Source organism: Neolamprologus multifasciatus, chromosome 13 (assembly GCF_963576455.1).
Source record: "Neolamprologus multifasciatus chromosome 13, fNeoMul1.2, whole genome shotgun sequence".
NCBI classification, from domain to species: domain Eukaryota; kingdom Metazoa; phylum Chordata; class Actinopteri; order Cichliformes; family Cichlidae; genus Neolamprologus; species Neolamprologus multifasciatus.
In genome coordinates this window covers 21,280,379-21,307,925 of record NC_140451.1, presented here as the reverse complement: position 1 = coordinate 21,307,925, position 27,547 = coordinate 21,280,379, and the positions used below count along the sequence as shown (strand labels likewise).

At 39.8% G+C, this 27,547-nt stretch overlaps 1 protein-coding gene across 1 annotated transcript in view; it reads left to right on the top strand.

Moving 5' to 3' along the window:
* Positions 1 to 5,866: 5,866 nt before the first annotated feature.
* The window catches only part of LOC146505519 (E3 ubiquitin-protein ligase NEURL1-like), a 41,783-nt gene continuing 20,102 nt past the window's right edge, over positions 5,867 to 27,547 (top strand). The window contains exons 1-3 of the mRNA XM_085181956.1: positions 5,867 to 6,553; positions 12,175 to 12,416; positions 15,840 to 16,161. Of these exons, the coding sequence (XP_085038082.1) occupies positions 6,520 to 6,553; positions 12,175 to 12,416; positions 15,840 to 16,161 (598 nt within the window). The 5' untranslated portion in view covers positions 5,867 to 6,519. The remainder of the gene's footprint in view (positions 6,554 to 12,174; positions 12,417 to 15,839; positions 16,162 to 27,547) is intronic.

The following is a 27,547-nucleotide window of genomic DNA, read 5'->3' as shown; positions in this document are numbered from 1 at the left end:
CAATATTTGTCACGTTCCATGTATGATATGTTTTCTTTTTAGATACAGTACTGTTCAAAAGTCCCATTTTCTTTTACATTTTGCATGGAAAATGGTACATAAGTGCAACAAATTATGGAAGCATGTGCAAATATATCTGCAAATACAGTACAGAAACACAGAGTTTGTACAACTCTAAAAACCCTCGAAGGTCAATCTTTATTCTTCAACACAGCCTGAATTCTCTTAGGCAAGCTTTCTTGTATTTTCTTCAAGGAACTTTCAAAAGGACATTCCAAGCTCTTCTTTAGATGTTGGATCCCTTTTGTTCTGTTCTCTGTCAAGATGATCCCACACTGCTTGAATAATGTCGAGGTACAGGCAATCTATGACTGATAGTGTTCCATTGTGTGTTTGTTAGCTCCAGGTGTGTTTTTACATTGGCAGCATGTTTGGGATCATTGTCAATCTGAAAAATGAAGACATTGCCAATCAGATGATTTCCAGATGGAATTACATGGTGGATTAAAATCTGACAGTAATTTACCATGTTCCTAATTTTTCTCCATTTTGACTACTGGCTGAAATGCAGCCATGACAGCTCCTCTATCATGTTTTACAGATGGTAGACACTCACAGTCATACCTCTCTCCTGGCCTCCTCTGTGCATACTGAAGATGATTTGAACCAAAAAAAATTCCAATTTGGATTCATCACCTCCTCAAGGCTGGCTGCCACTGATTTTCAGTCCAGTTCTTGTGTGATACTTCAGCCTTTTCTTATTTCCTTAAGTAGCCACCCTTCTACTGAGCCCATTGTGTTTTTGTGAACAGTAGACAGAGCAACTGAAGGTCTAGATGCATCTCTCAGGTCACGTGTGAGAGCTTTCCTGGATTTTTTCTCCTGATACTGCTCATTCACTATTATGTTTATAGACACAACACGGGCTCATCCTTTGAATTTGGTGAAATTAGTCTGTAAATGGTCATGAAAAAAGGAAAAAGAAAGTCTGGCTCCCTGGAAGCAAAATATGAAGAAATGAGGGGTGGCTCAAGACTTTTGCACTGTACTGTATAGCGTTTGAATGATGTGCTTTTACATCACTTTAACTTGCAGTTTATGCAACATCCTAAATTTTTGTACAGGTTTGTACATATGGTAATCCAACTGAGTGCTTCTACTCTCCAAACTTGCTGTTGCTGCTCATTTCCACATTCGTAATGTGAAGAGCTGTCACTGTGGACTGCTGTATTTGCTCACTCGAGGCAGCCCAATTTTACCAGTGTGTCTAGAGGAACCCTTACGCAGTCATGTCAAGATTATTGCTTGAGATCGCGTTCGTGTCCAGGCACCTTCCTGACTCAATAACACACTCATGAAGCTTAAAACACCTCATTTGACAACCTAGCAGGTGTTTTATGTCAAGTTTGTTCCCGGTGACTGCAGCTGCTCCTTTCTTTAAAAGAAATAATAACTTGTGCAGACAGCAAGCAAATGACTCCTGCTAAATGTTTTATGACACCACAGATGATCTCTAGAGTTGAGTACAATTAAAAATTTCATCCAACTACTGACTTTTTTCAGCTGTTTTGTCCAAATGACCTATTGTTACTTCTGTTGCACTGGCTGAACTCAGGCCACTGAGTTAAAAATCGTCTTCCCGAAAAAGAGGGGAAAAAAACTGAGAGAAGAAACAATAACACCCTGTCCGTTTGATTTAAGTGTATAATGCAGGTTTACATGAGCAAATATTGATGTGGAAATTCTGTATTTATATGTTGCCATGCAGAGCACCACACATGAGAGCAGCTCCCTTATAATCAGTAGGAGTAATACAGTCACATGATATTTATTTCCAAATATAATATATTTAATAATCTCATCTGGCCAGTTATGCAAAGCATTAAGAATTATTTAACATCTGAACCAGTAAATCCAGCAAAATTCACTCTAATTGATTTGAGGCAACTCCTTGCATCCATCCTCATCCTGCCTATTAGTGACATGGAAAGAATTTAACCCAGGTTCTTTTCAAGCTCTTAAGACTACCATGACCTGCAGAACCAAGAACCTACACAGACATTTGACCCAGAAGTTTGATTAAAGTTGTGCTATTGGACACTTATTTTATTATCCATAGACTGGTCACATGTAAACAGCAATTACACTTTGAAAGCTATGATGCTGTGTAAAACGGGCTAAAGATGCTCTTGGGCTGCTGTTTAGAGTAGCTTTTAGATGATTAGTGTGGACTGTTATCCACACTATATTGAGACGCCACATATATTGAGACGCTTGCTTCTCAGTGAGTTGATCCGTAGTCTCACAGGTCATAATCTCATAGATGATCCTTTAGTTCCTCCATCTTTGGACGACTTAACACCACTGAATGCCAGGCTAAAAAAAAAACATTTAAAATAAAGAACACATAATGCTGTGATATTCTTCTTGTTACAACAGCAGCCCTTAGCTAAAAAAAAATGATAACAAACAAAAAAAACAGTGTGTTGGAAAAGTAAAAAGGACCACATGATATGATAAATATCACTGAAACACAGTTGAGTAATGCCGTAAAGTGAGGCAATGAATTATGTAAGAGAAACTAGGATCTTTTGTGTACCTATTTTCTTTGCAGAACAGCTGAATCTCTGTTTATCTGCACATTTTGGCAGTGCCTGTAGGTACACTGACAACTTCTTGCAAACTGTGATTGTAATTCTAATAAATCTTTCTGCAGAACTTCTTTGCCAACAGAGAAAGGGATTCTGGTGCGATTAAATGAATGCTGTGATTGCCTTCTAGCTACACTTTAGTTTAAAAAAAGTCAGCTGGCATCTTTCCTATGTCAGTGTCACTTTGCAATGTTATGTGACAACCTATATTTCACCTCTGATATGTGCCTGCCGGGTGGGGTTCCTTTTCTGCCGACACCCCCCTGTTGAGGATCATATGATGCTCTTGTGTTGCTTTGTAATGTTTTGCATATGGCTCCCGGGCGAGGATCCAAACTCTGAGTTGAATGGTGTTTTTGTTCAACATGGATCATCCCAGAAGAGAGCAAGAGTGCACACGGCTCCCTCAAACAAGCCTGTCAAGATGTCCATGGAGGCCCAACGCCAGCACACCCCACCAGGCAGCTGCTGCCTGCCAGGCGCCCATCTACAAATAATCTACTGTGGGAGGAGGTGTCAGTCTGTTCTGTCAGGGTATACAGTGTGTATCCAATTCTGAGTGAATGGTTCAAAGCTATTGCACAAAGAACTATGTAATAATAAAAATCTCAATAGTGTTTGTATTTAAGCAAACTGAGCCAGTTCTGAAATGTAAGCCACATTCTGTGACTTCCATGTAGGGATTACTGAACCTAGCAGGGACTTGCTCCGGGGTCCAAGAAAGAGAAGCAAAACAGTGTTCTTTTTTTTTTCTTTTGAAAATGACTACAAAGAGACATAGAGCAAACCACAGCAGTTACACAACTACAAATGTAACAAACAGCTATAAATAAACACACAACTACCAGAATGGGTGCAAAGTAATTGCAAAAAAGAGACATGAAACCACAAAGAGACACAAGATAACTAAGAAAATGGATGCAATGTGCATTTCTACAGATGTGAAATATTGTAACACAACCACAAAGAGATGCAAAAGGGCTACAAGAGTTGAGGTGCAAAGAACCATATTATGGAGATATACAAAATTACACTTAAAACATCTAGGATAACTAATAAAAGACGCGAAACAACTACAAACATATGCAAAATGTCTGCAAAAATAATGAACAGTGATGCATGTTGGTTGTTGAAAACAACAACCCTGCGCATTGTGACGGCAAAGAAATACAAAACAACTACACCATGATCCAAAACAAGAGTTGCAAGAAGAAATGACTGCAAGGGATGCAAGTGTCTACAAAATAGTTAGAAAAATGAATACAAAGAGCCAAAAGAAACTATTGCAGAATGACTTTAAAATTATGCATGATGGCTTATTAAAGATGCAAAACAACTACCAAATTATAAAAGTGGACAACAGAATTACAAAGACTTGGAGAAGAAAAGAATACAATAGAAGAGAAAGGCAACTTTACTGACATTTGGGAATGTAGTGTAAAGTGCTTTGGCGTCCATAGGGACTAAGTAAAGCGCTATACAAATAGAGGCCATACAACAGTTAGTGCACATCAAAATAAAATTTCAGAGCATCTAAATCTAAAGGTGTGAATATATATGTATTTTTAAAACTAGAATATAGACACATAAGAATATAAGGGCAATATGTCTCTATACACTATTATTAGAAAGGAAAAGTGTACTAGAGGCATAAACAGGTGCAAAACTATTACAAAGAGATGCAAAGACTACAAATAGAAATACCCAACAACAACAAATATAGGTATGTAAAACAAAGGTGTATTCTAGCCATGCAAAGCTGCAACAAAGACATATGCAAAAATATCATAGCTATATGTCAATCTGTTTATTTATATAAGGTTGTGCCATTACATTTATATGAGATGACTCACACATCACGGCACCGTAACAGGTTAGGTATGGGGTGCTACTTAGAGCTTACACAAATAACACACATTTCGGGGGGGGGGGGGGGGGGGTGATCTTTTGCAATTGCTAGGTATTTTGGAAACTTTCCATGGTGCATGATTAGCAGCATGCAGTTTTGAACTATTACCGTAGGACACAAACCATCACGTTTTATCATTTCACAGTGAACTGCACTTCTTCTTGTATTACAGAACAGCCAGTCAGTTTTTTTGACAGCACAGTGATCAGGTGGCATGTCATACACCATTAAGCATGACTGCGATCGCTACGGGGTCCATGCTATAAATTCCTAAGTGTTCTGTTCACACATTTTGTTTTGATACTTTTAGTTTATCTCGGCTCTTTGACAAATAAAATTGTTTTGACCACTTTTCATAGAAAATAACGATGTAAAATGCTGCATGAAAAACCCCAAGTCATATGGCTTTACCCCCGTTGGAAATTGCTTACAGACAGTCAAGTAAACCGCAATCAGTTTGTATAAACAACACAAGAATATAGCCCGTGCTACTGAGCCAATACAGTGTCTCACAGGCCTGGCTGCTGATACAAGTTATATAAATGCTAAAGCGACAATAAGGCAGATCCTGAGAGGTGCCCGCTGGGAAACATGGCCAGCATGCCAACTCTGAATGTCTAGAGCCAGACGCTTTGGAGATGTGTGTGCAACAAGCTCTTCCTTTACTTTAATTTGAAAAAGGTCAGTTATATTAACATTTTCAATGTGAGATCACCCCCTTTGATTTAACTGGTGGAAAGTCCAGTCGTGATCTGGAAATTTGAAAATGTTGCACTGAATGAAAGTTGTTCTGAGATCTGCTTGCATGCATAAAAAAACATTTCCAGCTCAAAGATCAATCAAAGCTCTCAAATAAGCCTAATATACTACATGGCCTCCCTGTTTCACAACACCAGTATCGCATTAAGCCTCAAGCCAGGAGTGTCTTGCTCTGGTCATCATGGCAACTCCTCTGCCAAGACCCATCAGAAAGTGTCTGTATTTATCTTCATACACACTGCCAAGTAAATCTTGAAATGCTGCTCTGAGTACAGATGTTGGCATTAGAGGAACTTAAACTCCTTAACCTGTTGTTGGAAGGAACTTCTTCCAGCTGTGTGACATATCTTTATTGCTGATCAAGTGGATTAATCTTCTAGAGGGATGCTTGAGGTTACAACTGGGTTGTGCCAAAACAACTACAAAAATCAGATACTGTCAGAAAATATTCTTCCTTGCATTTTTTATTTTACCATCTATTGAATTCAGTGAGTTTCTCCATGGGAATGTAAATTGCGGGGGGGGGGGGGGGGGGGGGGAGAAGGAACATGAAAGGATAGTAGGGACAGCACACATGGTGGGCAACAAGTGGGGTGGAAAACCGAGCGCCACGTGCTTGATCTACTGTGGTGCACCAGCAACAGCCACTACACGAACTGTGGAACACGAGGACACAGCATGATTATGAAAATGATTAGAAATTTTACAGTTTAATAAAAAGTATTTAAAAAACAAAACAAGCTCTTTGTTGGATGAGTGATTCCTCGCAGTGGTACAATGTGTACAGAACACTGTACTGGAGATAACTTTGCTTTAAGTGTGTCTATAATCTGGGAATATAATAACTATTTCTTGCTTGTTAACGCTCTTGAAGTCTGCTCTGGTGACTACAGCGTCAATAGTCCTGTGAAGCTCCACCTCCACTACCACCTTTTATGTTAATTTCCGCGCGGACTGAAGTGAGCCACTGCGTGCTGGATCTGTTAGTTGCTGTGTGCTGCTGCTTGATGTCGATGAATCTTTGGATAGACACAACCTGACGCCGAATCACTGTCGGGACTCCTTCCCCCCCCTCCCCTGTGCGTGTGTGAACAGTGTCGTGTCCATATAATGTCGCTGCTGAGGACGCGAGGCTGAATGTGAATACTGTGGATCCAGGTCGCAGTTAGAGGGAGAGGTGAACGCACCTTGCATCCAGCCATGGGAGGTCAGATCACCAGGAATACCTTTTACGGTAAGGGCATCTGGCGTCACCGGACAGGAGAGCGTGTGCCGATTGTTTATTATGCGCCACAACTGTAATATTATAAGAGGAGACGATATAAACGAGTTGTAGGCTTGGCTTGTGCAGCTTCAAGCCAGTGTGCATGAAAACTGTAGGCGTCCTGGGAGCCTAAAATAAAGAAGTGAAATTACAGCCGCTTTGGCCAAGTTTAAGCACCATTTATAAGTCACGACTGGTTTAGGATTAAAGACACTGGTGTTTTTTAAGTGTGAAAATCCTCTGCGACTTTATATTAACCGACTTCCAACAAAAGAAACCAAACAGGACAAACTGAACTGAGCTGGTTAGAGGATTAAATAGCCTTCAACTTTTTTTTTTACCCACCTGCTTGTTATTTTTATTTATTTATTTATCTCTGCCTTTAGTTGATGCCTAAACACTTTTAGAGCCTTCTGCCTCTTTTTTAATGAACCTGCGTGTCTGAAATTATAATAGTGAGCAGGTACAGGGTATCTTGTTTCTTCTGCTTTTTGCTTGTTTTCTGTTTCACTTTTTAGGTGTACGTTCAGTGGTAAAAGTCATATAGAACCCCGTTTAGTTTTGAATTATTATTGGGAGTCTCACACTGATATAAGTACACACAACATGCATTTAATAAAATTTCTTAAACCTGTTATTAAACTATGCTGAGCACTAAATGAATTTAAGATGACTGTGGTGTTTTGTTTTTTTAAGCGTTTAACTCGTTAGTGCTGTTTATTAAAATTAAGCATTTAAATTTAAAGTTGGCACAGTAAAAGTTCATGTATCAGACATTAGGGTAGAGCTGAAGCAATACTTTGAATCGATTATTCAGTCTCCAGAAACATAATGCTTTTGGATATGTGATTGTTTCAGTTAATTCCCAAGTAAAACAAGTAGAAAGTTCTCTGGCTCCGGCCTCTCACATGTGATGGTTTGCAGATTTTCTGTGGCTTACTCATTTTAAATTTAATGACCTTGAGTATGAACTGATGGTTAACGGGCAGGGAATTTTGATGAGTTTATGCTCTTTTCTGTCATTTTATGGAAGAACATGAAGTGACTAATAAAGAAATATAACCATCAGGTAAATTGAATTATAAGAATCACATTAATAGCGTCTTGTTGGGGGCCTAACTGATGCCATTCTAGTGTTACACTAAGTCTTTTGTGGGATGTAGTGTTTTGATTAGCTTTCAGTGGCTTTACATCAGCAAAGATTTGCCAGATGATTGAATGTTCTGTGTTTTTTGGTTCCTAGTTATTGTAAACAGTCCACATACAGTAAATGCCACGAGTCTATGTGGCCTCATTTGATAGAAACCTGGCATTCTCTTGTATTTCTGATAATTTGTGACCATTATATTTCAGTGAACTCAAGTCAGATTAACTAAATTGGATAGAAATAATTTTATTCCAGCACAAATGTCTCTGGCTATAAATGTTTTTAGGACAGCAACAGTTTTTGGGTTCATTTTTCTGTTCAGGTGGTACAATGAAGGTGATAACTTATATAGAGTTTACAGTCTTCCTTTTCACTTTTTATTCAGGTGTCCAACGCTGTCTATCAGCACCAACCTGCCCATCCTATTTTTCTAACTTTTACGTTCCATATCCATATTATAATTTTTTTGGTTTCATCTCTCTTCCATATTGGTATTATCTTGCTTTAGTTTACAATTTCAGTTTGGTACTTTTTGATATACCAAGTGCTTTCTAGCACACCCAGATGAACAGATGAACCAGTTCATGTGATCCCTTTTCCAGTTTCAGTTGTAGGGTCCACTGGTGTGACACAATACAGGTGCAGACAGGGGCACAGCTAGAAGTTCTTGGCTGTCAGCCATGTGCTCAGTCGGGGCCCTAAAAATGTAAACATTAATAATCCCTGCCATGTTGCAGGGCCCACCTCCAGCTTAAGGGCTCATGAATCATTCAACCTTCACTCCTCCCCGTTTGGTAAACCTTCATGACGACTCTGGCATCCATTGTTCTTACTTAAAAATTCTTTAGTTTGATGTTTTTAAATATGAATACTCGTTGCATTTTTGGACGGTTTTTGGCTGTTGCTGAGAAAACAAGACATTTCAAGGTATCACCTTGAGCTGAGTATGTTTTTATAATTTTCTAGAGCAAACAACTAATCCAGCCCAAAGTTTACATCATGTTACATTCCAGTATACATCTTTAACACTGTGCATGTATACCTGTTAGCTCATGACAAATAAAATAGTCTTTCCTTTAGGTTTTTTATAAATAAAGCAGTTCAAAAACAATGAATTGATCTAACATTGGAAACAAAACCCACATAAACAGATTCAAGTGATGACGCTAATGGCTAATGGTCCTGTCAAACCTGAACTAGGCGCAGCCCTTTTACAGAGGCCTCATACAAAGCATCTTCTCTGGTAAGACGTTTAAAAAACTTTTAAATCACAAATGTTTATCTCTTATTGAAACAACGCCAGCTATGACATGTGGAAAAAGCTAAATGTGCCCTGCAGCTCTTTAGAATGCATTTGAGGGGCCACCATGCCTTGATACTAACGTCACACCACATTAGGGCCTCTGCTAGGCGTCTTAGTAAGACCAAGCCTCAGGATAAAACACAGAGGAGCGTAGGAGGCCAGGTGACACTGGCCAGGGCCACTCATTGTCTCTGCACTGTTTGTCTTTTCCAATTAATGACAGAGGCAGTCACATTGTGTGCGGTGGTGCATTAAGTAACATTATCCTTAAGTTGCTCATCTGACGTTTGTCATGGCACCTCTCTTTTATCGTGGCAGGGCTCTGGTCGGTGGTTACCCTGACATCACCGTCGGGTTGCATGACTTTTTAAACACACTTCAGCAACCATTGTAACATCAGCACTTTTGGCTCTAATCAGTTGTCATCTACAGTAAATCAAATGTGGTATTTTTATTTATCCTTTTATTTACTTTTTTGACTTTCATAGTTTATATAGTCCTTTGAAAGCTGTAAACCCATGACAGGATGTCTGGGTTGTGGAAATAAACCTTCAGCTGATTTAAAAAAAAAAAAGAAAGAAAGTCTGTAGAATTCAATTTCACAGCAGCAGAAATGGTAGTAATATAGCAAAAATGAAAGAATATATTGGATTCTCTGGTTAGATGGTGGAGGATAAGAGACGCCACGGTCTGCAGGGCCAGTGAGGTGAGGTGTTGCTTCTGTTTTCAACCCTAACAGGAAATATTCTATTCTATTCTCAAGCCTGGTCTTTGATGGAGTACAATGCAGTGCTGTTTTGTTTTCCCCAAGACATCACGTCTGACACGACGTCATGGATGCAATATGGTTGAAGGGTTTGTTATGACTTCATTTAAGACCACTGTTGTGCACAGAGCACAATTAAGCATTGTTCAGCATTGACAAGAGCATGCAAAAAGCTTACTAAATACACTGTGCTGAGTACAGAACACTTGGCAGAGGCTCTCTGATTGTGATTTGAAGGGCAGGACTGGACAGAAATATGTGACAAAGATTCCCATTTGACAGCATTTGTAATAATTTTTTAGGGTTGACTATGACAAGTTTTTTAGATTTTTTAAAATATAAATCATGTCTTCATCTACTGCTCAAATCTCTGTCTCTGCCCTAAAATTAGAACGCTGGGATGTTATACTAAACCTGGCCTCAGAAGTCACATGGCGACTCGTTTCCAATCCTGGCAGTCCTAACTGATTTGTCTCTGTGGTGCATTATATACCTCTTGACCTTCCAAGGTCAATTAAAGGAGAGCAAAAATAGCTGTCTTTTAGCAGTGGCTCACATTCTCCTCTTGCAGACAAACACAAGCTGCTCATACGCAGTCTTCCAAGTTTAGGTGCGAAAATGCAACCAGTTCCCGAGGATGAAGAAGCGTTAATGAGGCTTAAATTATTTATTTTGTTCACACTTCGTGCTCGATGGTATTTTAAAACCCTGAAATGCTGCTGTAGACGTTTTATGGAATAAAATCTGTATCAAACTGCGTCGTGAGATAAAAGTTATTTGTGTTATCAGTAGGATAAAAAGTTTTTGCGTGAGCCAAAGTTTGTGAGAAAACACCTCCTCTATTAAAACCACAGTGACCTTGGTGTGGTCCTTTTGAAGAGGAATGTAGGAAATGAGAATGGGGAGAGTAGATCCAAATGAGAGGGAGTCCGTGTGAATCATGATTATGAAGGCTTTGAGATTGGACGTTTAGAGAAAAAAAAAGGAAAAAAAAAGCTGTTTCTCTTTTATGAGTTACTGTAAGTGGGGCAAGTTATTCACATTTTCACATGGGAAAAAATCTAGAAACCTGGATGCATGGTGTGACTCACCGTGTACCTGTGGGGTTTTTTTTTTTTACCACTTCCTCTGACTTACAAATCACAATAAATGCCTCACATTTTGCACCACTGATTTTGTAGCGTAGCGTGTACGTGACTTTCAGACATAAAGACTTATGATAAGATTGATATATGCTCATTAAAACACGAGCCGTAACTGGAAATAACATGTTAACAGCCATTCCTCACTGTTATTGGTGTAGCTTTGAATATACTGTATTCGCCAGCTGAACATACACGCATCAAGAACTCCCGTAAGATCCCAAAGGTCATTTTCTGCTTGGCTAATTGTGGTCTTATTTGTGTGTAAGTTCATCTTTTTTTTTTTTCTTTGTCCTCCGCCTCCTTCTGCTTCCTTTACCGCTTTCTGCTGATTATCAAACAAAAAGTTTTCCACAGAAAGAAAAAAACCCAAATGCAACACAAATCAGATGATTATCTTGAAAGATGTAAAATAACAAAAGTGAGATTTCGGTGTTACCGGAAATGACCATTTACTGAAATGAGAGTGTTTTGCACAGACTTATCACAGCTGCATTGTTCTCCTAAATTAAGGTGCCAGTAGAGCAGGTCTGTCTTTGTGCTGTTGGGTTTGTGTTGTTTTTTTTATTTTTTTATCCAAGGACATTTACCGTGTAATTTACAATACAGGTGTTATTACTGTGCTACCGTGAGAAGATGGAAACAGTCTAGCATCCAAAGTTTTTAAGATTTCATTTTCAAATTTTTCGTGACGGTAGGTACCAACAAGAGCTCAAGCTGATTTCGTTTTTTGCGAAAATTGGGTCAAGGTCACACCAAATGTGAAAATCAGTCCAAACTTTATGTTACCCATGATTTTTTTATGGATCATCTTTAAACTATATACTAGGCCTTGGAGTAACAAAATTGGATAAGCATTTGACTTGACCGTCATTGTTGCAAGTTGACCTTGCAAAATATCATCATATATCATATATATGGGCATGGAAAAAGGGCATGGAAAGAGCTATACAACACGCTTTTTATTTTCTCAATACAACACCATACAACTATAGCCCTTGCCCTTTGGGGAAAGCTGGGTTCTCTGAGTGCTTTTGTTACCAAATTGGATAATTCAGGAGAATGAACCAGCCAGTGTGGTCCTGTAGTGGTGCAGACAGCCTGATTCAATACTGCAGTCAAATGTAATCTAATATTTGGGTATTTTACCGTAAATTGCACCCCAAGAAAATTAACTCCCCCTCAACCCTTGACCAAAATAACCAACTCTTACGCTTCTCATTCTTTACATAGATTCCCTAAATGGACCGTTTCCAGCAGGACCTCACCGATATCACCACAAGCCCAAGCGCTGCCTTCCCATCCAGCCATGTGGAAATTTGTCCTCCTTCCCTCTGCTCTTCCACCCAAGCACCAAGGGCTCGCAGATCGTCATGGACATGTCTCAGAGAACTGTCAAGAGACAGGCCAGCTTCTGCAATGCCATCACCTTCAGCAACAGACCTATCGCTGTATATGAGCAGGTTCGACTGAAGGTAAACGATGCACTATTTGAATGCCATTTGTATTCACAGGGATAATTACTATTTAGCCCCGGTATGCTACACACAGAAAATGACTGGGTTAAAAATTGCCCTATTGCGCAATGAGTCCAAAGTCCAATAAGCAACAATAATTATTCCGACACCACAACTAGAGCACAACTGGTTGTCATTTAATTTCCTGTAACAAAAAAGTTACTTTAGAAAACAGTAAATTAGCACATCTTGTACTTTCTGATATTATTACACACAGTCAATTACTGAGAAGATCCAAATTGTGAGTGTGATGAAAAGTAGTCCTCTTATATCTCTGTCCCTCTAATTCTGTTAGCATGTTTTCATTTTCTTCTCCCTGCCTGTCTGCCTCCCTTTCTTCATCCCGGCTCTTCACTCTCCTGTTTTCATTTTCTCTCTTTCCTCTCTGTGCTCTTGTGTGGGCCAAAGCGGCAGCAGCTTAGAACAAGTTTCCACTTCACCTATCAGGCCATCTATGTCTCGAATGTGAGAGAGTAGGGCAAGCACTGCCATGTGAGGAACACTGTTATCTGGCACAGTAAATGCAAAGTAAATAGTGCTTCGAAATAGGGCTGGGCGATATGACCCAAAATTCATATCTCGATATTTTTTAGCTGGGTGGCGATATACGATATATATCTCGATATTTTTTTAAAGCCATAAGTTAAGAACAAAAAGAGAGTTCTTAGTCACACTGTATCCCAGATGTCACACAGGCATTTTTATTTACATACAGCATAGATTTACATGAAGAAATTACTCAAAAATAAATTATGAGCATTTATTAAATAATAATGCTCCATAAATAAAAGAAAACAATGTTGTTTTTGTGCATAACAAAAAGCTCATAATTGTGCAGTCAAAATGTAAACTAACAGACGCTGAGCATAATAACAAAGACAGATTTCACAGCTGCTCTGTTCCCAACTTCTACTGCGTGACTGACAGCCTTGAGTTTGAAATCCTCTTTGTAACCGTGTCTCTTAACAGGTGCCATTTATGGTCCTTATACACACACAATAAGGTAATATTACGTTGAAGCACGGTACGTATCACTCCGCGAGGCTCCAGACTACGGTAGCCGTAATGCTCCGACAATCTATCAAGCACTGCAGCGCCACAGCTTACCAAAGTCGTACTAAAACATTTTTTGACAGATTGCTGAGCGCCGTGTACCACCTAAAATCGGTTCGCGGTCAGTAAGCACAACCAGAATTCATACATAAGGCGCGCTGTCAACTTTTGAGAAAATGAAAGGATTTTAGGCCGTGCAGCCCCTGTGGGCTGCATGTCGTTAGCATGGTTAGCTCGTTAGCATGGTTAGCTCGTTAGCGCGGTTAGCTCACTAACACGTTGACGCTGTCCAGCCCCACAACTCGCTAACGGAGATTTGCCGTGTCCATCTTGTCGCTGCCTGCAGGTGAAGCTATGGGGGAGGAGGGGGAGTTCTGTTCAGTGAAGGAGAGGCGAGGCCAGTACTGTTGCTTAAAGACAAAAGTGGACGAAAGAGAGGCAAACCTGTGGCTCCACGAGTATAATTATAACGTAACATAGACTATATCGATATAAAGGATATTGTCACATCTTATATCTCGTATGAAAATATATCGATATTTTTTAAAAACTCGATATATCGCCCAGCTCTACTTCGAAATAAGACAAAAATCGTTTGCAGGTGATAAACATACCGAGGTAACCAATCTTGAAAGTGATAAGTTGTTTTTTTAGCCCTGCTAGTGGTTTGGCACTATGATGGGAATGTTGTGCTGTCTATTTGATCAGACTGAAATATCTCAACTATTGGATAAATTGGCATGAAACTTGGTACAGACATAGAAGCCCATCCGTCCATCTATTTTCTTAAGCACTCATCCAGCCAAACCAAATTAAATTCCTCAAGATAAGTAAAAATAACCTCAGTAACTCTATGTAAATGATTGATGTAGCCACATTTCAAAGCCTCAATGTTAGCTTTGCTTAGACAGGCTTCGCCATGCAGCAGGCCATATTATTTCGCAGATAGTTTCTTTCAAAATGCTCCAAGAGGCACAAACAGCACAAACATGGTTGAGAGGTCCACTTCAGTGAATTGAATTAGTGCAGGAGAGTTCAAGCAGACAACCATCGGCTACAGCTCCCTCTATGTCAGCATTGTGGACCACATGTGAGCGATAACGTTAATAAGGTTTATTTGCCCGCACAGGGGAATTCTTTTGCGATCACATTACCATACACCAACATGGAGCAAACATATCTTTTTCAATACGTAGGAACACTTTCATTGCACCTTGAGGTTGTTTTGGCTAAACCACCTGGGCAGGCCATGTGTTGCCCATGTTTAGAAATGTGATGGCTTGAGGAATAGACAAGACATGGATGTTGCTTCTTGTTGTTCTGAAAAGTGAAGCCAAGGTGGAAGTGCCTCTGGTAGTACAAATTATTCCTGTAGTAAACAGCCTCCACTGCCTGGATTTCTGACCATAGTAAACACTTTCCGGATGATTGTATTGGAACAATTGCTAGTTTCAGAACAAACAGAATAAAACCTGAAGTAAATTTTGTAAATTATTAGTACACTTATGGGCCAATGACTTGCCAGTCACATGTGAGTATTGAGTAGCATGGTATCACTCACTTTCTCTGTAATGTCCTCCGCGTGCTGCTGAAGCTTCACCATGAGACTTCACAAAACAATGGGTGATGTCACCGTTGTTATATCCATCTTTCAAACACATTAACAGCCATAGTGGCTAATTTAAGCCTTACCAGTTTTCTTTGGTATACTGGCTTGCAATTGGTACAGTGGTGTAATCATCAGCTGTTGGCATGCTAGAAGATAAGCTGTTGGACATGATTATCATCAGTTAAAATTTTTTACCATGGTGACATTCTTAAACTCAAAGTGACACTGCACAACAAGTGCATATGTGTCTGTAGACTCTAGATATTTTTGAACAATATTTTAATCTTAATGCTCTTATAGTATATGCCTTTAATGTCCAGTACATCTTTCTGCCATTCTAATGGTTCCCATAGGCCATTTGTCATGGTGCTAACATGCTCCGATCTATCAGGCAAAACATTTTGGATTGTATCCATTTTCATAAAGAAGTCACATTTCACAATAATCTAGGACTTGCTGCTCTTGGCACTGACAAAACACAGTCATACCACTTTAAAGGTAATTGCAGCTATAATTATGACTGGGTGGAGGTAAAAAATTATCCAAATGCAAGATTTGGATGGGATGAATTAATCACAGTGCAGTGCAGGTAGTATCACTGCAACTCAGCAGAAACGATGCCAGCCCAAATTTGGCTTTATCCTTTTTAGCTCATATTGTATCTTGCATATTTATCTTAATTAAATTATCTTCATTGATTTAAAATATGTTCTCTCCAGATCACTAAAAAGCAGTGCTGCTGGAGTGGTGCTCTACGTCTTGGTTTTACATCCAAAGACCCATCAAGGATCAATCCAGACACCCTGCCCAAGTATGCCTGCCCTGACCTGGTCTCCCAAAGTGGCTTCTGGGCAAAAGCACTTCCGGAGGAGCTCTCTAATGAGGGAAACGTCATCTCGTTTTGGGTGGATAAGAAAGGCCGGGTGTTCTATCGAATCAACGACTCCAGCCCCATACTGTTCTTCAGCGGGGTACATGTCTCAGAACCCCTCTGGGCTCTCATAGACGTCTATGGCCTCACTAGGGGGGTCCAACTGCTAGGTGAGTCATGCATTCAGAGGCAGGTCTACGTTTTATTATCTCCAGTATTTTATTTATTCCCAAAAACCTTTAAAACTACTCATATTCCTGCCAGTTCTAAGTTCTATTTACAGCTGTTGTAATGATATTGCGTTAGCTCATGAGACCCATTAAGGAGGCTGAGCTGAAATGGTAAACATTATACTGTTAAACATCAGCTAGAAGTTATCTCACAGCACCTCTCTGCCTGGGTAGAGCCTTACAGAGTTGATAGCATTCAGACTCTTTGTGTTCTTGGTGTAATGCTTTGCCACTGGAAAAACACTCTGCATCTGCTGCTTTTTCATCAAGTGATTAAAAGGTGATGTTACATACAGCTGCACTGCTTTTCCCACACCGGCCAAATGGCTCAGTGGAAAAAGATGGTGGGAGATTAGGCAGATTGTATAGTTAGCATGGCTGTTAGTATCAAAGAAATTTCCCTAAAGGGAGAATTTCAAAATGTCTGAAATCTTTTCTTACAATTCCGCCGTGCTGTTTAAAGGGTCATTACATCAAAGAAATGTGAAGCAAAACGGTCCGTCCCAATTATTAACAGCAGTGTTTCATCAATCTAAACCATCTCAAGTGTGTTTGGATTGGTGATTGTGTTGTATTTATGAAACACATCATAACCAAGCCAGCTTTTGAAAACAATGCAAACGGACAAATAGGAATCCTTGTGGTTGCCTCAGTACTTATTTATAACCATTTCCAAGAACCGCACTGCCTCTCCCTCTAAACAAAAGAGGCTGTCAGCACCAGTAATAAAAATAGAAGAGGCTCCCATATTGTGTAGATAGTGCCATTTAACCTTATTTCTTGTGGTGTGGTTGACAGCGAGAAGCGTGCTATCTCGTGATGGGCTGTTTGGTATCCAGCGCCAGAGTGTAGCTATCTGGGGTTCACTGGCCTCATGGTGCTGACCAGCACATTGCTCTTGTTCTTTCACAAGAGCAATGTGGTGTGGTGTTCATCCCAACAGGATAGACGACAGTAGGGATGATGTCAGGTAATGAGATGTTTGGGGTGTTTTTCCAAGACAATCAAATCAGTGGAATGTCTCACTCTGTGGATCCAAGTCTGAGTTTGACTTCGTTTGACATGCAGTCACCTTGCCTTCAACCCAAACTCGGATTCATATGTTTAAATGAAAGTCCCATTGGTATAATAAGATAATTTTTCCGTTTTACAATTACGGGGTTTTCTGGAATGTGAGATCATACTTTACGCAATCTATGCTTGTGTATAATGTGAATGAGGCCAGCAGCCATAAATCCCACAGTTTCTACTCTAGTTTTTCCATATTGATCACTTTTATCCTCACATCGATGGCTTAAACCGAAAAGCCTCAGCCCTCAGTCAGCTAAAGGATCACTTGGCTATCAGCCTTCCTCTATAGCCTGAGAACGTCACTGCTCAAGAGCATGGTATATCTCAAAAGGCCAGTATTGTCTCAGGGGTTGGCTGCAGTTCAGCAAACACTTAGCCTGAAATATGGGCAGACACATCAAAGTCTGGTGTTGCAAACTGGCATGCAATTTCCTTTAACAGAAGGCTGCTTTTTGATTCTTAATGATGCTTAAAAGCTGAGCCAAATTTCACCTGTTGTGGGTTTACACAATCTGCCCAGGTGGGAATTATAGATCGCCAGCAGTTTTGTGTTTTTGTGGGTTTTTTTTAACAGAAGACAAATTGTACAAGGAGCTGTGAATAGGCTCCATGGAGTGTGGAGAACGGCTTGGTTGGGTGACCTTGATTTGGCTTTTGAGATAAATGTGCAGGACAGTTAAAAAAAAGAAAAAAAGGCAGAATAAGATGCGATCAATTGTTTACTCATGATAATATTAATAATAATAATAATGATATGCATCACTGATTAGATAATGTGCTTCAGGAGTGTTAAAGGGCTTCACCACTAAGTTTACATAGGACTACTGTAGTACAGAGGGAGTACTCCACTCCACTCAAATTTAGGACCATTGCAAAATCGTTTCTACTCAGCCAAACAACTCAGTCCAAGACATTTCAGTCAGAGGTTTCGCTGCAGGTGCCCGATGTGGCCTCAAGATGCTAATCTCCAGCACTGATGACGGCTGTTATGTTTACTTCTTCCCGAACATGAGATTTCATTTACATTATAAGCTGAGAGTCTCCATATCCAACCAATTCCTGATTCAAGTGACATCTTTGGAAGCAATTTATCAGATTTCATGCACCTCCCTCAGAGCTGCAGATGATTTCATCAAGATTTTCTCCCAAATGCATTTCCTAAGCACTGTAAACAGACTTTTATGTTTAAAAACCGAAGGCCGCATTAGGGACCGGAGGTTGATTCGTTTGGAAAAATGTCAGCTTTTGGTATTTAGTTGGTATTTATTTACATTAATAGATATATGAGATTCAGCATATCAGAAGTATGTTTTAGTCCATTTTTAAACATGTCTTCTTTGTTTCACTTTCAGCTTAAGAAAATCTATGGTATGATAACAGATTTCACTTCTCGTAACATTTTATGTCTATTCCTGTAAGCCGAACCAGTCTTGTTTTATTACCTCATTCCTCAGCTGACACGGCAGACACTGCCCTCCATTCACTTTGAGACACACATAGTGAGCTCGCTGTGATCTGATCTCATCCTTTATGTAAAAAGAATCCATGTCTTTAATATTTAATGGATTAATCATAATAATGTTCCTGCACACATCAGCATCACAACTGTCACTTCTGCAAAGTGCCACCTGAGTATTACTACCCTGTTAAAAGGGGATGGTTTGATTGTCTTTTCCTGCACAAATACTTCTGTGATCCCTTCCAGGGTGAATATTTCTTAAAAATCTGAATTTATTCTGAAGGCATGATGAAGTTTTATAATTATCAGAGTCATTTTTCAGTAGATGTTTTTCATTCAGTGGCTGCGACCTCCCCTGAGAAGACGCACTCAAAACTTTGTTGTTTTCTTTAGCCAGTGGCTTATCCGCATCAAACGCATGCTCTGCATCGTTCTCATACCTTTGTGTCCATTTGATCTTTTACAACCAAAACATGCTATATTAAGGGATTCAACCAAGCTGCTATCCATCATCACCGTTTCACTTGCACTGCCTCTTAATGCGGTCTGCCGTCAAACAGCTTAACTGCTCTCAGGTCTTATTCTGATGTTCAAGGATCTTTTCCAGTGCAGTGTTGTTTCCACTCTTATCATGGGAGTGCAGTTCAGTAGCTAGCCACCCATGCAAGAAGCCAAAGGTGATCCTGAGATCAGTGAGACTGCTTGAAAGCTGAGATGGCGTTACGTAAGAGAGGAACCTAAATTAATCTGCTGAAATCAAACTGAGCCTCAGGGGTTGTCCAGACCAACAATGCTGCCCATGCAATTTAAGAAAGATCTGTTACATCACCACACTTGTCCTACTCACACAACTATCAATAAAGACTAAAGTGCATTGCTTGGGCTTTGTACAGAACAGGCTGTACTGTTGAGGATGCACGACACTACCACTTTAGCCCTTAGTAAGATTGACAAAAGATTTCCTCAAGTGTATAATATGTCCCAAGCAGTATAACTGGTTTTAAAGCTCAGTTTTCTCAGCTGTGTGTTCATAAAAAGGTCTCTGTTTACTATGTTTCCCCTAGCAGTATGACCAAAAGCCTGGCTTTACGTAAACCTTTTTAATACCCCTCCTCCCCCCCTAATATGAAATCAAAAAGTGTTAGTTTTCTTTTCTTACTTGCTAACTTATAGGCAACTTGTCAAGCTACAGAAACCAGGTCATAAATATCTGAAAAGAAACACACAGGGAAATGGTATGCCGTTTTGTGGTAAAAAAATGTAATGGGGAATCAGAATGCTCCCTTTACACCTATATAGCTGCAGTCTTAGCAGAATCTGTTTGTTTATGGGACGTATCCCAAGAGACCACACAGCATCCTCGGTTTTGTACAGGTAGGATGGATTTTTTCCAAGTTAGATAAGCTGACAGAGTCAAAGGCATCTTTTGATAGATGCAAGATGCTTTACTGGGGGTTTGTTTACTAGAGGTAGATGAGTCACTTAATCACTGACAGAATGGTAGTGATCCGTGAGGCCGGCATCAGCTAACATCATCTGCAACCTGTCCTCTAGTCATTAGAGAAGAATCCAAAATGACTGCCAGACTGTCAAGAGGCTGCGTACCTCTCAGGTGATTAAGAGGGAACTGTTGACATCAATCATTTCCATACACAGCATTGCGACGCATTAGACTGTAGAGCTTCATGGTGGGGAAACTCCTGCTATTTGCTTTTCATGCTTACTAGCGTCTTCAGGGACGTCCCTAACATTTACACCTGATGAAACACAGGAAAGGTTCCTTTTTTTAAAATGCGTGCTGCATAGAATATCCGTAGTAGTTGCAAGTGCATGGAAATGCTTGGCTTTGTCAGCTTCACTTAACAGTGGAGAGAATGTTTTTATAAAAATGGCCACAATAAGGATAAATCTGTATTGCTTTAGTCATTTTTTTGTGTTTTCACCTGGTAGACTGTGTATTATACAGAGATCTGAACTATTTTATTGTGGACTGGGAATTGTGGTCACTTAAAATTAGCACAAGTCACTCTCCTACTGCATAATTAAAAGCTTACCCAGTTTGCACTCTCTTTATCCTGCCAGTCCAGATTAGTTTGGAGTGCAAATCTGACATCAACTGCAATCTTCATTTACCTTATGGCTGCTGCTACTGCTTGAGTCGAAATGTTGGTTATCTTTATTATGATTCGTCTTTCAATTATTTTAATTCCTAATTGTTTCAGTCTATAAAATGAGAAATTAGACATCACTATCCTTTAAATCAGCGCCATCAAACCGGCTATTTGCCAAAAGAGCTAATATTAATGAGCATAAAGAACACAAAGTTAGCATTGGCTGTATGTTTAAACAATTTTTAAGCTAGTTATTTTATTATAAAGTGACTCGGAGCTGACAAGCATGCACCTTCCTGTAATCATATAATTTATCCCTACTCGAGAAATATTGTAGATTAACACTGACGGGCCTCAAGTCCAAAGCAATAAACTCCACAGCTCTCATCATCATATTTTTCCATTTTAATGATGGAAGAGGTTTCACATCCAGCTTGTCTGGGTGCAGCTGCTGCTGTTGGCTGCCGCTGGAGCTGGTGAAGCTGTGGCTGAATTGGACCACACATACTGAAATATGCCAAGTCAAATATGGAATCAAAACATCAAGCACTAAACAGTTGTCAGAACAGTCTAACTTAGAAAAGTTAGCTTACAGGGTTTAGATGATAGATGACTGCTAAATTCTTAGTCACACACACCTAAAGAATGGAGGGTGACCCTACCATGGTCCATGGAAAAATGTGTATTCCTCAAATCATTGGCAAGTGGTTGCCTCTAGTCACGCAGGCCTAGAGACCAGTTAGCAACCCCCTAGCACACTGGTCACTAAGGAACAATGTGTATTCTCCAACTGGTTAACAAGCGGTTGCTGGATGTTGCTGACAGTTGCTGACAGTTGCTAGCTGAAAGTGGTTCCAAAAAGTGTGGCATTAAAAACCCTGTTGCAATTGTTTCTGTTTCCTAGCAGAATGCCACAGTTGCCTTTAGTTTGCATGGAAGATGCCAGCTTATCTGCAGCTCAGAGAAACGCTACCTTAGTAGAAAATGTATCATGTTGCTGAATCCTACACTTTTCCAAAGGAGCAACTTTTACTTTAGTTACTTTAGTTGGCAAGTGTTTGCAGACAAGTTTCATGCAAACTGCAAGTGACCAGTTTGCTAGTGACAAAAGCGATCACCAGGATATCTTAGTGCAGCACCATCTTTGCCACCAAATTTAACTAGTGACAGCCAGCAGGCTGGAACAACAATTCTTCAATCAGTCTGAGAATACACATTTTTGTTGCAAGGGAGTCACAGACTAGTCTCTACATCTGTGTAATTGAGGCCTGAGCTTAAAGTTTACACCAGCGTCACTGTGTCAGTTAGTTTGTAGAAGATAAACATTCAGTAAATGTAAACATTAAGGACACTAAACATAGTAGTGTCTGTTATTTTTGGCAGTGCTGTGAAAACATGGAGTGTTATCAAAACATCTCCATGTTTTCCACGGATCAACCCTGGAAGGCTATCGAGGTAGCTCTCTTCTTCTTAATAAAACGGTGGACAGATTACTGAGAATTTGATTATATGAAACAATATCTACAAAATAATTGAGCAACTGCCTGTGAGACTGCAACCCAGATTCTTTAAATGATCACTTTATCAAATTTGCCCCAAGGGCCGCAGAGACTCTTAGTCCCATTTCAAAGTCGTCGCTGAACAGATTTACAGTATTTCATCATGTGTCCATAGCAATTCTTTACTCTTGTTATTGTGTTACTTTCATGTTACTCAAATAAAAGCGAAACAGTTTGCAGTTGCCTTTGACTCATACCTGTTTTATCAAGAGAGATAAACTGCGCACGATGAAAAGCTCAGTGCTGCACAAACATGTTTGACGAAACCTGATTGTGCTGTACTTTCCTTTCTTTGTGTCTATTTTTGTCTGTGCTCGCTCCGTATGCCACATGCTTATGTTCACTTGCTACAGATCTCACCTATTGTTTCTCTTGTCAACACAGATTATGTGGCCTTTCACAAGGTTTGATTTGTGGATTAATATGTTATAAATATAGAAGCAGATCTGATAAGTGCAGTCGGAAACAAGTGCACGCTGGATTGGGTCAGTGGGGCTGATTAAAAAAAGATTCCGTATCATAAAATGATGCACAAAGTGGTTGCTGTAATAGCATACAAGTAAAACTTTTAATTCAGTTTTTATACTGTATCCAGTTATTATGTGGTCCTACCTTTTTCAAAGGGGCTTCATAAGGGAGCAGAACTAAACTCTTTGTTAATTTTGATTGATGAAGACACGCGATAGGCCTGAGGGTTCTTATTACCCTGAAGTACTGCAAATGGATGTTGTGCTAATACATTGGGTTTCTGGTCTGCTGCTTACAGCCAAATCCTCCAAAAACAATAAACTTGAAATTCAGCATGATAATAACAATATGCAAAGTCATCTGTCAAAAGTCAGTTTGCAGCCAAAGGCAAAAGGCAGACAGTGAGAGAGGAAAGCAAAAAGAAATGCTAAATGTCTCCATATTATAAACATTCGGTAAGTTCCTTGAGGTGAATTCTTTTGGCAGAATTAGACTGAAATCATGAATCATATTTCAGCTTGTCGCGCTTTTCTTTCTGTTTTCTTCAGCAGTTGCTGTCTGTGTGATGAAAACCTGAACAAATTGCACGAAAAGTGATCCTTTTTTCAAGGGACTGGACATTTAAACCTGATTACAGTCGCATTATGATTTCGCAAGGCTGTGGACGCCTTCCCAAGTTTTCCTGTTATGGAAATTGCTGAAGCTTAAAACTTACGTTCCGGTCAAGAGGACATTTAGGCCCATGTTAATACCTTTTTGGGTAAAACGATGCAAGGCTAGAGAGGCCTGTGCAAGATCTGAGGTAACCTTACTCATTCCTAACTAGGTACATTGTCTTTGCTTCTATGTCATAACCAGTTTGATACTGAGGCTGCTAGCTCTCGGGCAACCTATCCATAATCCATCCGTCCTTTAAGTTTAAAAAAAAAAGAAAAAAAAAAGAATAAATAAATCAAAATTTGTGGTCATAAAGGTCATAAAAATAGCAGAAATTGCTATATTTAAAATACAAATTATTAAACTGCTAAACATAACAGTCTCAGAGTATAGCTGTAGTGTAACTTGATAGTACAGATCTTTGTACTTGAGTCACCCTTTTATTTCATAGCTGCCAAACAATTCCCATTTGCATGCATGTTTGCAGCCAACCTTGCAAAACTATTTATTAACTTAAAAAGCATTTTTGAGATACAGTGTGGAGATACAACGTCAGTTTGGAGAAAACAAGACTCTTGGTCATGTCAAAAGGACAACCTTTACTCCTTTTATCTAAATTAAGAGGTTAAGTAGCAGCCAGTTCAAATACACTTGATTCACTGAATGCAAGTGTGACAAACTCCGTAAAAGCAAACGTTTTGACAGGTTGCCGGTCTGGAGCATTCATGTGTGTGTGTTCACTCTTTAGAGGATTGTTGCAGTGTGTTAAAGTCCCAGCAAATTCACCAAAGGTCAGCATGTGCAATGCTCTGAGGAATTGCAAAATATCGAAAACTTTCAGCTCAGACTCTACAGGCCTCAGTTAGCATGTTAAATATTAAAGTTCATGCAAGTACAACCAGAAAAAGACTAATATATGAATAAGTATGGCTGAGACAGGAGGAAGCCTCTTCTCTTTAAAAAAAAAACAACAACATAGAAACATGACCTCATCTAGATGCTGTAGTTAGATGAAATGCTGTAGTGGGACCTTAAGAGCGCTGCGTATAAAGTAATGGCCGCAAATCCAGTAAACTGAAGCAATGTTGTGAAGAAGAGCTGGCCATAATTCCTCTATAATGATGTGACAGAATGATAGTCCTTAAGGAAACCGTTACTTCAGTTTATTGCAGCTAAATGTTTTTCTATGGCTTATTGAGTCATGAGGTGTATGTACTTGTGAAAACTTTCTCTTTCATATGACTGCATGTTTTGGATGGTATGTAAATAAAGAGTTTATAGTACAGTAGCGTCAATCAGCACAAGGAAAGACCTGATAAATGACTAGCAAACAGAATCTGCAAATTCAAAGGAAGAATTGCCTTACTGTTCGTTTATTTTAGCATGCTGACTGAAAAAAAAAAAAAAATCTAAAGCTACCACTGAAAGCGTTTGAACAGTTGCTGGTATTTGGTATAATTATAGTGAAGTGATTGGGTGCATGCCGAGGGGCCTTGAAGAGCCTTTCAGCTTCTATAGCTGCATTCAGGAGTCAGAACAGAGACACAAGCTGGTTTCACCGTCCCCAAGACACACAGTGCATGAGTGTTACGCAACATTATGGCCCATTAGCGCTTCCCATTTCTCATGACAGTTTTTGGTCGCTTATATTTCCACTCTTTTAAAGCCACTGTTAAGTGATTGCATAAATGTGTCCATTCATCTCCAAGTAGTTATTTTGTTAATGCTGCACATACACCCAGAAATGGCATGTTCAGCTTTTTGTTTTGTATTTTAATGGCACATCCTCTCCTACAGGCCGGTGAGGTGTGAGTGGAGGACAGAAGTGTACAGCTCCCTATAGCACTGTATTCTCTAAGTCACTTTTGAGTGTTTTTACTTGGATTATAACTAAGTAAATTAAATCTGCCAGACAGTCAGCTACAATTAAATAAGGGGCTTGATATAAACTAAAGGGCTGTCCTTTGACCTAACATCTGCCAGAGTGTACACACTGGGATTAGAGTCCACTTATTTATGAGAGCTCTGTTTCTGGTGATCTCAGGGCTTGGAATTCATTTGATTTGTTGAACCAAAATAAATGCCGCTGGCCAGGCTATTATGCTTCAGCTGGGATTTAATCGGTGCAGATGGAATCGAACAGATTTTCAGGAAATCAAAATAGAAATCGTAATGGAGCCTGTCAGGTTTGGATCCAGGAAGCTGGACTGTACCGGGGGAAGCCTTTGGAGAGGAGGCTAATCACTTTCAGATGACCCGGTGAAGACGTGAAAGCGTGCTCTCTTTCCTGTGTGTCGATGTGTGCACAGATGTTCGCTTGATATTACTTTCACCAAAAACAATGAGATGAATCAATAATTGGAGAAATGTGTTTCAGATTGAGACACCTCATCAAGCAGTGGACGGTTGTCCAATGTGGAATTACCTAAGATGAGTAAGGCTGTGTAGAAGCACTGCATTACAGGCAGTTTCAGAAGGCTGACCTAGAGGAAACTGTGCTCTTGAAGTGCTCAGCAGCGTCTTCATCTGCTGCCATTTCTCCCTTCAGTGTGTGCCCTTTACTTTTCACTATCACAATCATAAATTCTAATTCAATTGCTTAACTTGGTCTCTCAACATATGTGGCTTTTGTTGCACATGGGGTCCTACCATGTATCACTGTTATAGCTTTTAGACCCTCTTGCTTCACGTACACTTTTCTTAGTGAGCTCAGTCTGGGTTTTTTTTTTTTTTTTTTTTCCTTTCTTTGATAAGCGGAAGCCCATCCCTTTCCTTTTTGGGACAGGCGCATAACCCTCGCCAAACACCTCTCTTATGACGGATGACTTCACTCAGTCATTGCAGACAGAGCCCTGGATAGCTCTGCAATGCATGCATACTTACGGCAAATCCCCAAACGCACACACATATGCACACACACACAGTCGGTGCTGCTGACCTTGTATAGAGGTTGCAGCTTCATAAAAAGACCAAAATGCCTCTTAATCTTGTTCTACCAGCGCAAGAAAGAGGAAGATATCTCCCTCGTCTATATAGCGCCACGCCACTGTCTGACTGAGAGGTGTCCATTACTAAAAGAGGCACAGCATTCCCCAAAAAGGAGAATGTACATAAAAAACAGCTCTATTACAATATGTGCATTTCTTGTGAGTTACACAAGAGGCAGTTAGCTCTTAATATAAAGCATACTGTTTGTTTAGACTGTGTGTGTGTATTTGTCTGTCTGCAGTTTGTTTGTTGTTAAACTGGCTTGTGTTTACAGTAAAACAGGATTTCGGTTTCAGTTACAGCCTCCATCCTTGCACATGAAATATCATCTCCAGAAACAGGTTTTTCCAGGCGGTGTGAAGACATTTATGCCTGTGAATGTTGGGACTTGTTTGAATGTGTAACAACCAGTGTTGGGTAAGTTACTTTAAATTAGTAACTTAGTTACATTACTAGTTACTTCTATCAAAAGTAACTCAGTTACTTCAAGTTACTCGTTACTTTCAAAGTAACTAGTTACTAGGGAAAGTAACTTTGGTTTTACTCAGAATTCTATTGTTAATATGTTGCTTCCGTAACTGGATACCCAGCAAGAGTGCCAGTCTTCTAGCTTGCTTACTTGCCACAAGTGCACTGTGCCACCTACCAATAGAAAGAGATAATAGAAAAGATAATGTGCATATTTCCACGAGAGAAATCCCACGCCTGGACCGTCGTTGACCGCCGCCATGATTCTAGCCTACGTCACAGCGTCATGTGCGCTTTTTACATCCAACACAAAAACTGCAGTCGTGGTGCTGCCTTCGGAATAGGAAGATGTAGGTAACACCAGACTGCAGATGAGCTGCATACAGGGCTGGACTGGGACAAAAAATTGGCCCGGGCGTTTTGACTATAGACCGGCCCACCATTATAGGAAAAATCATAAAGCCTTTGAATGAAAACAAACGCTGTTGTGACAGTGATGTACACTGTTCTGATGGTATATATGTATCAATCTATCAATCATTTGT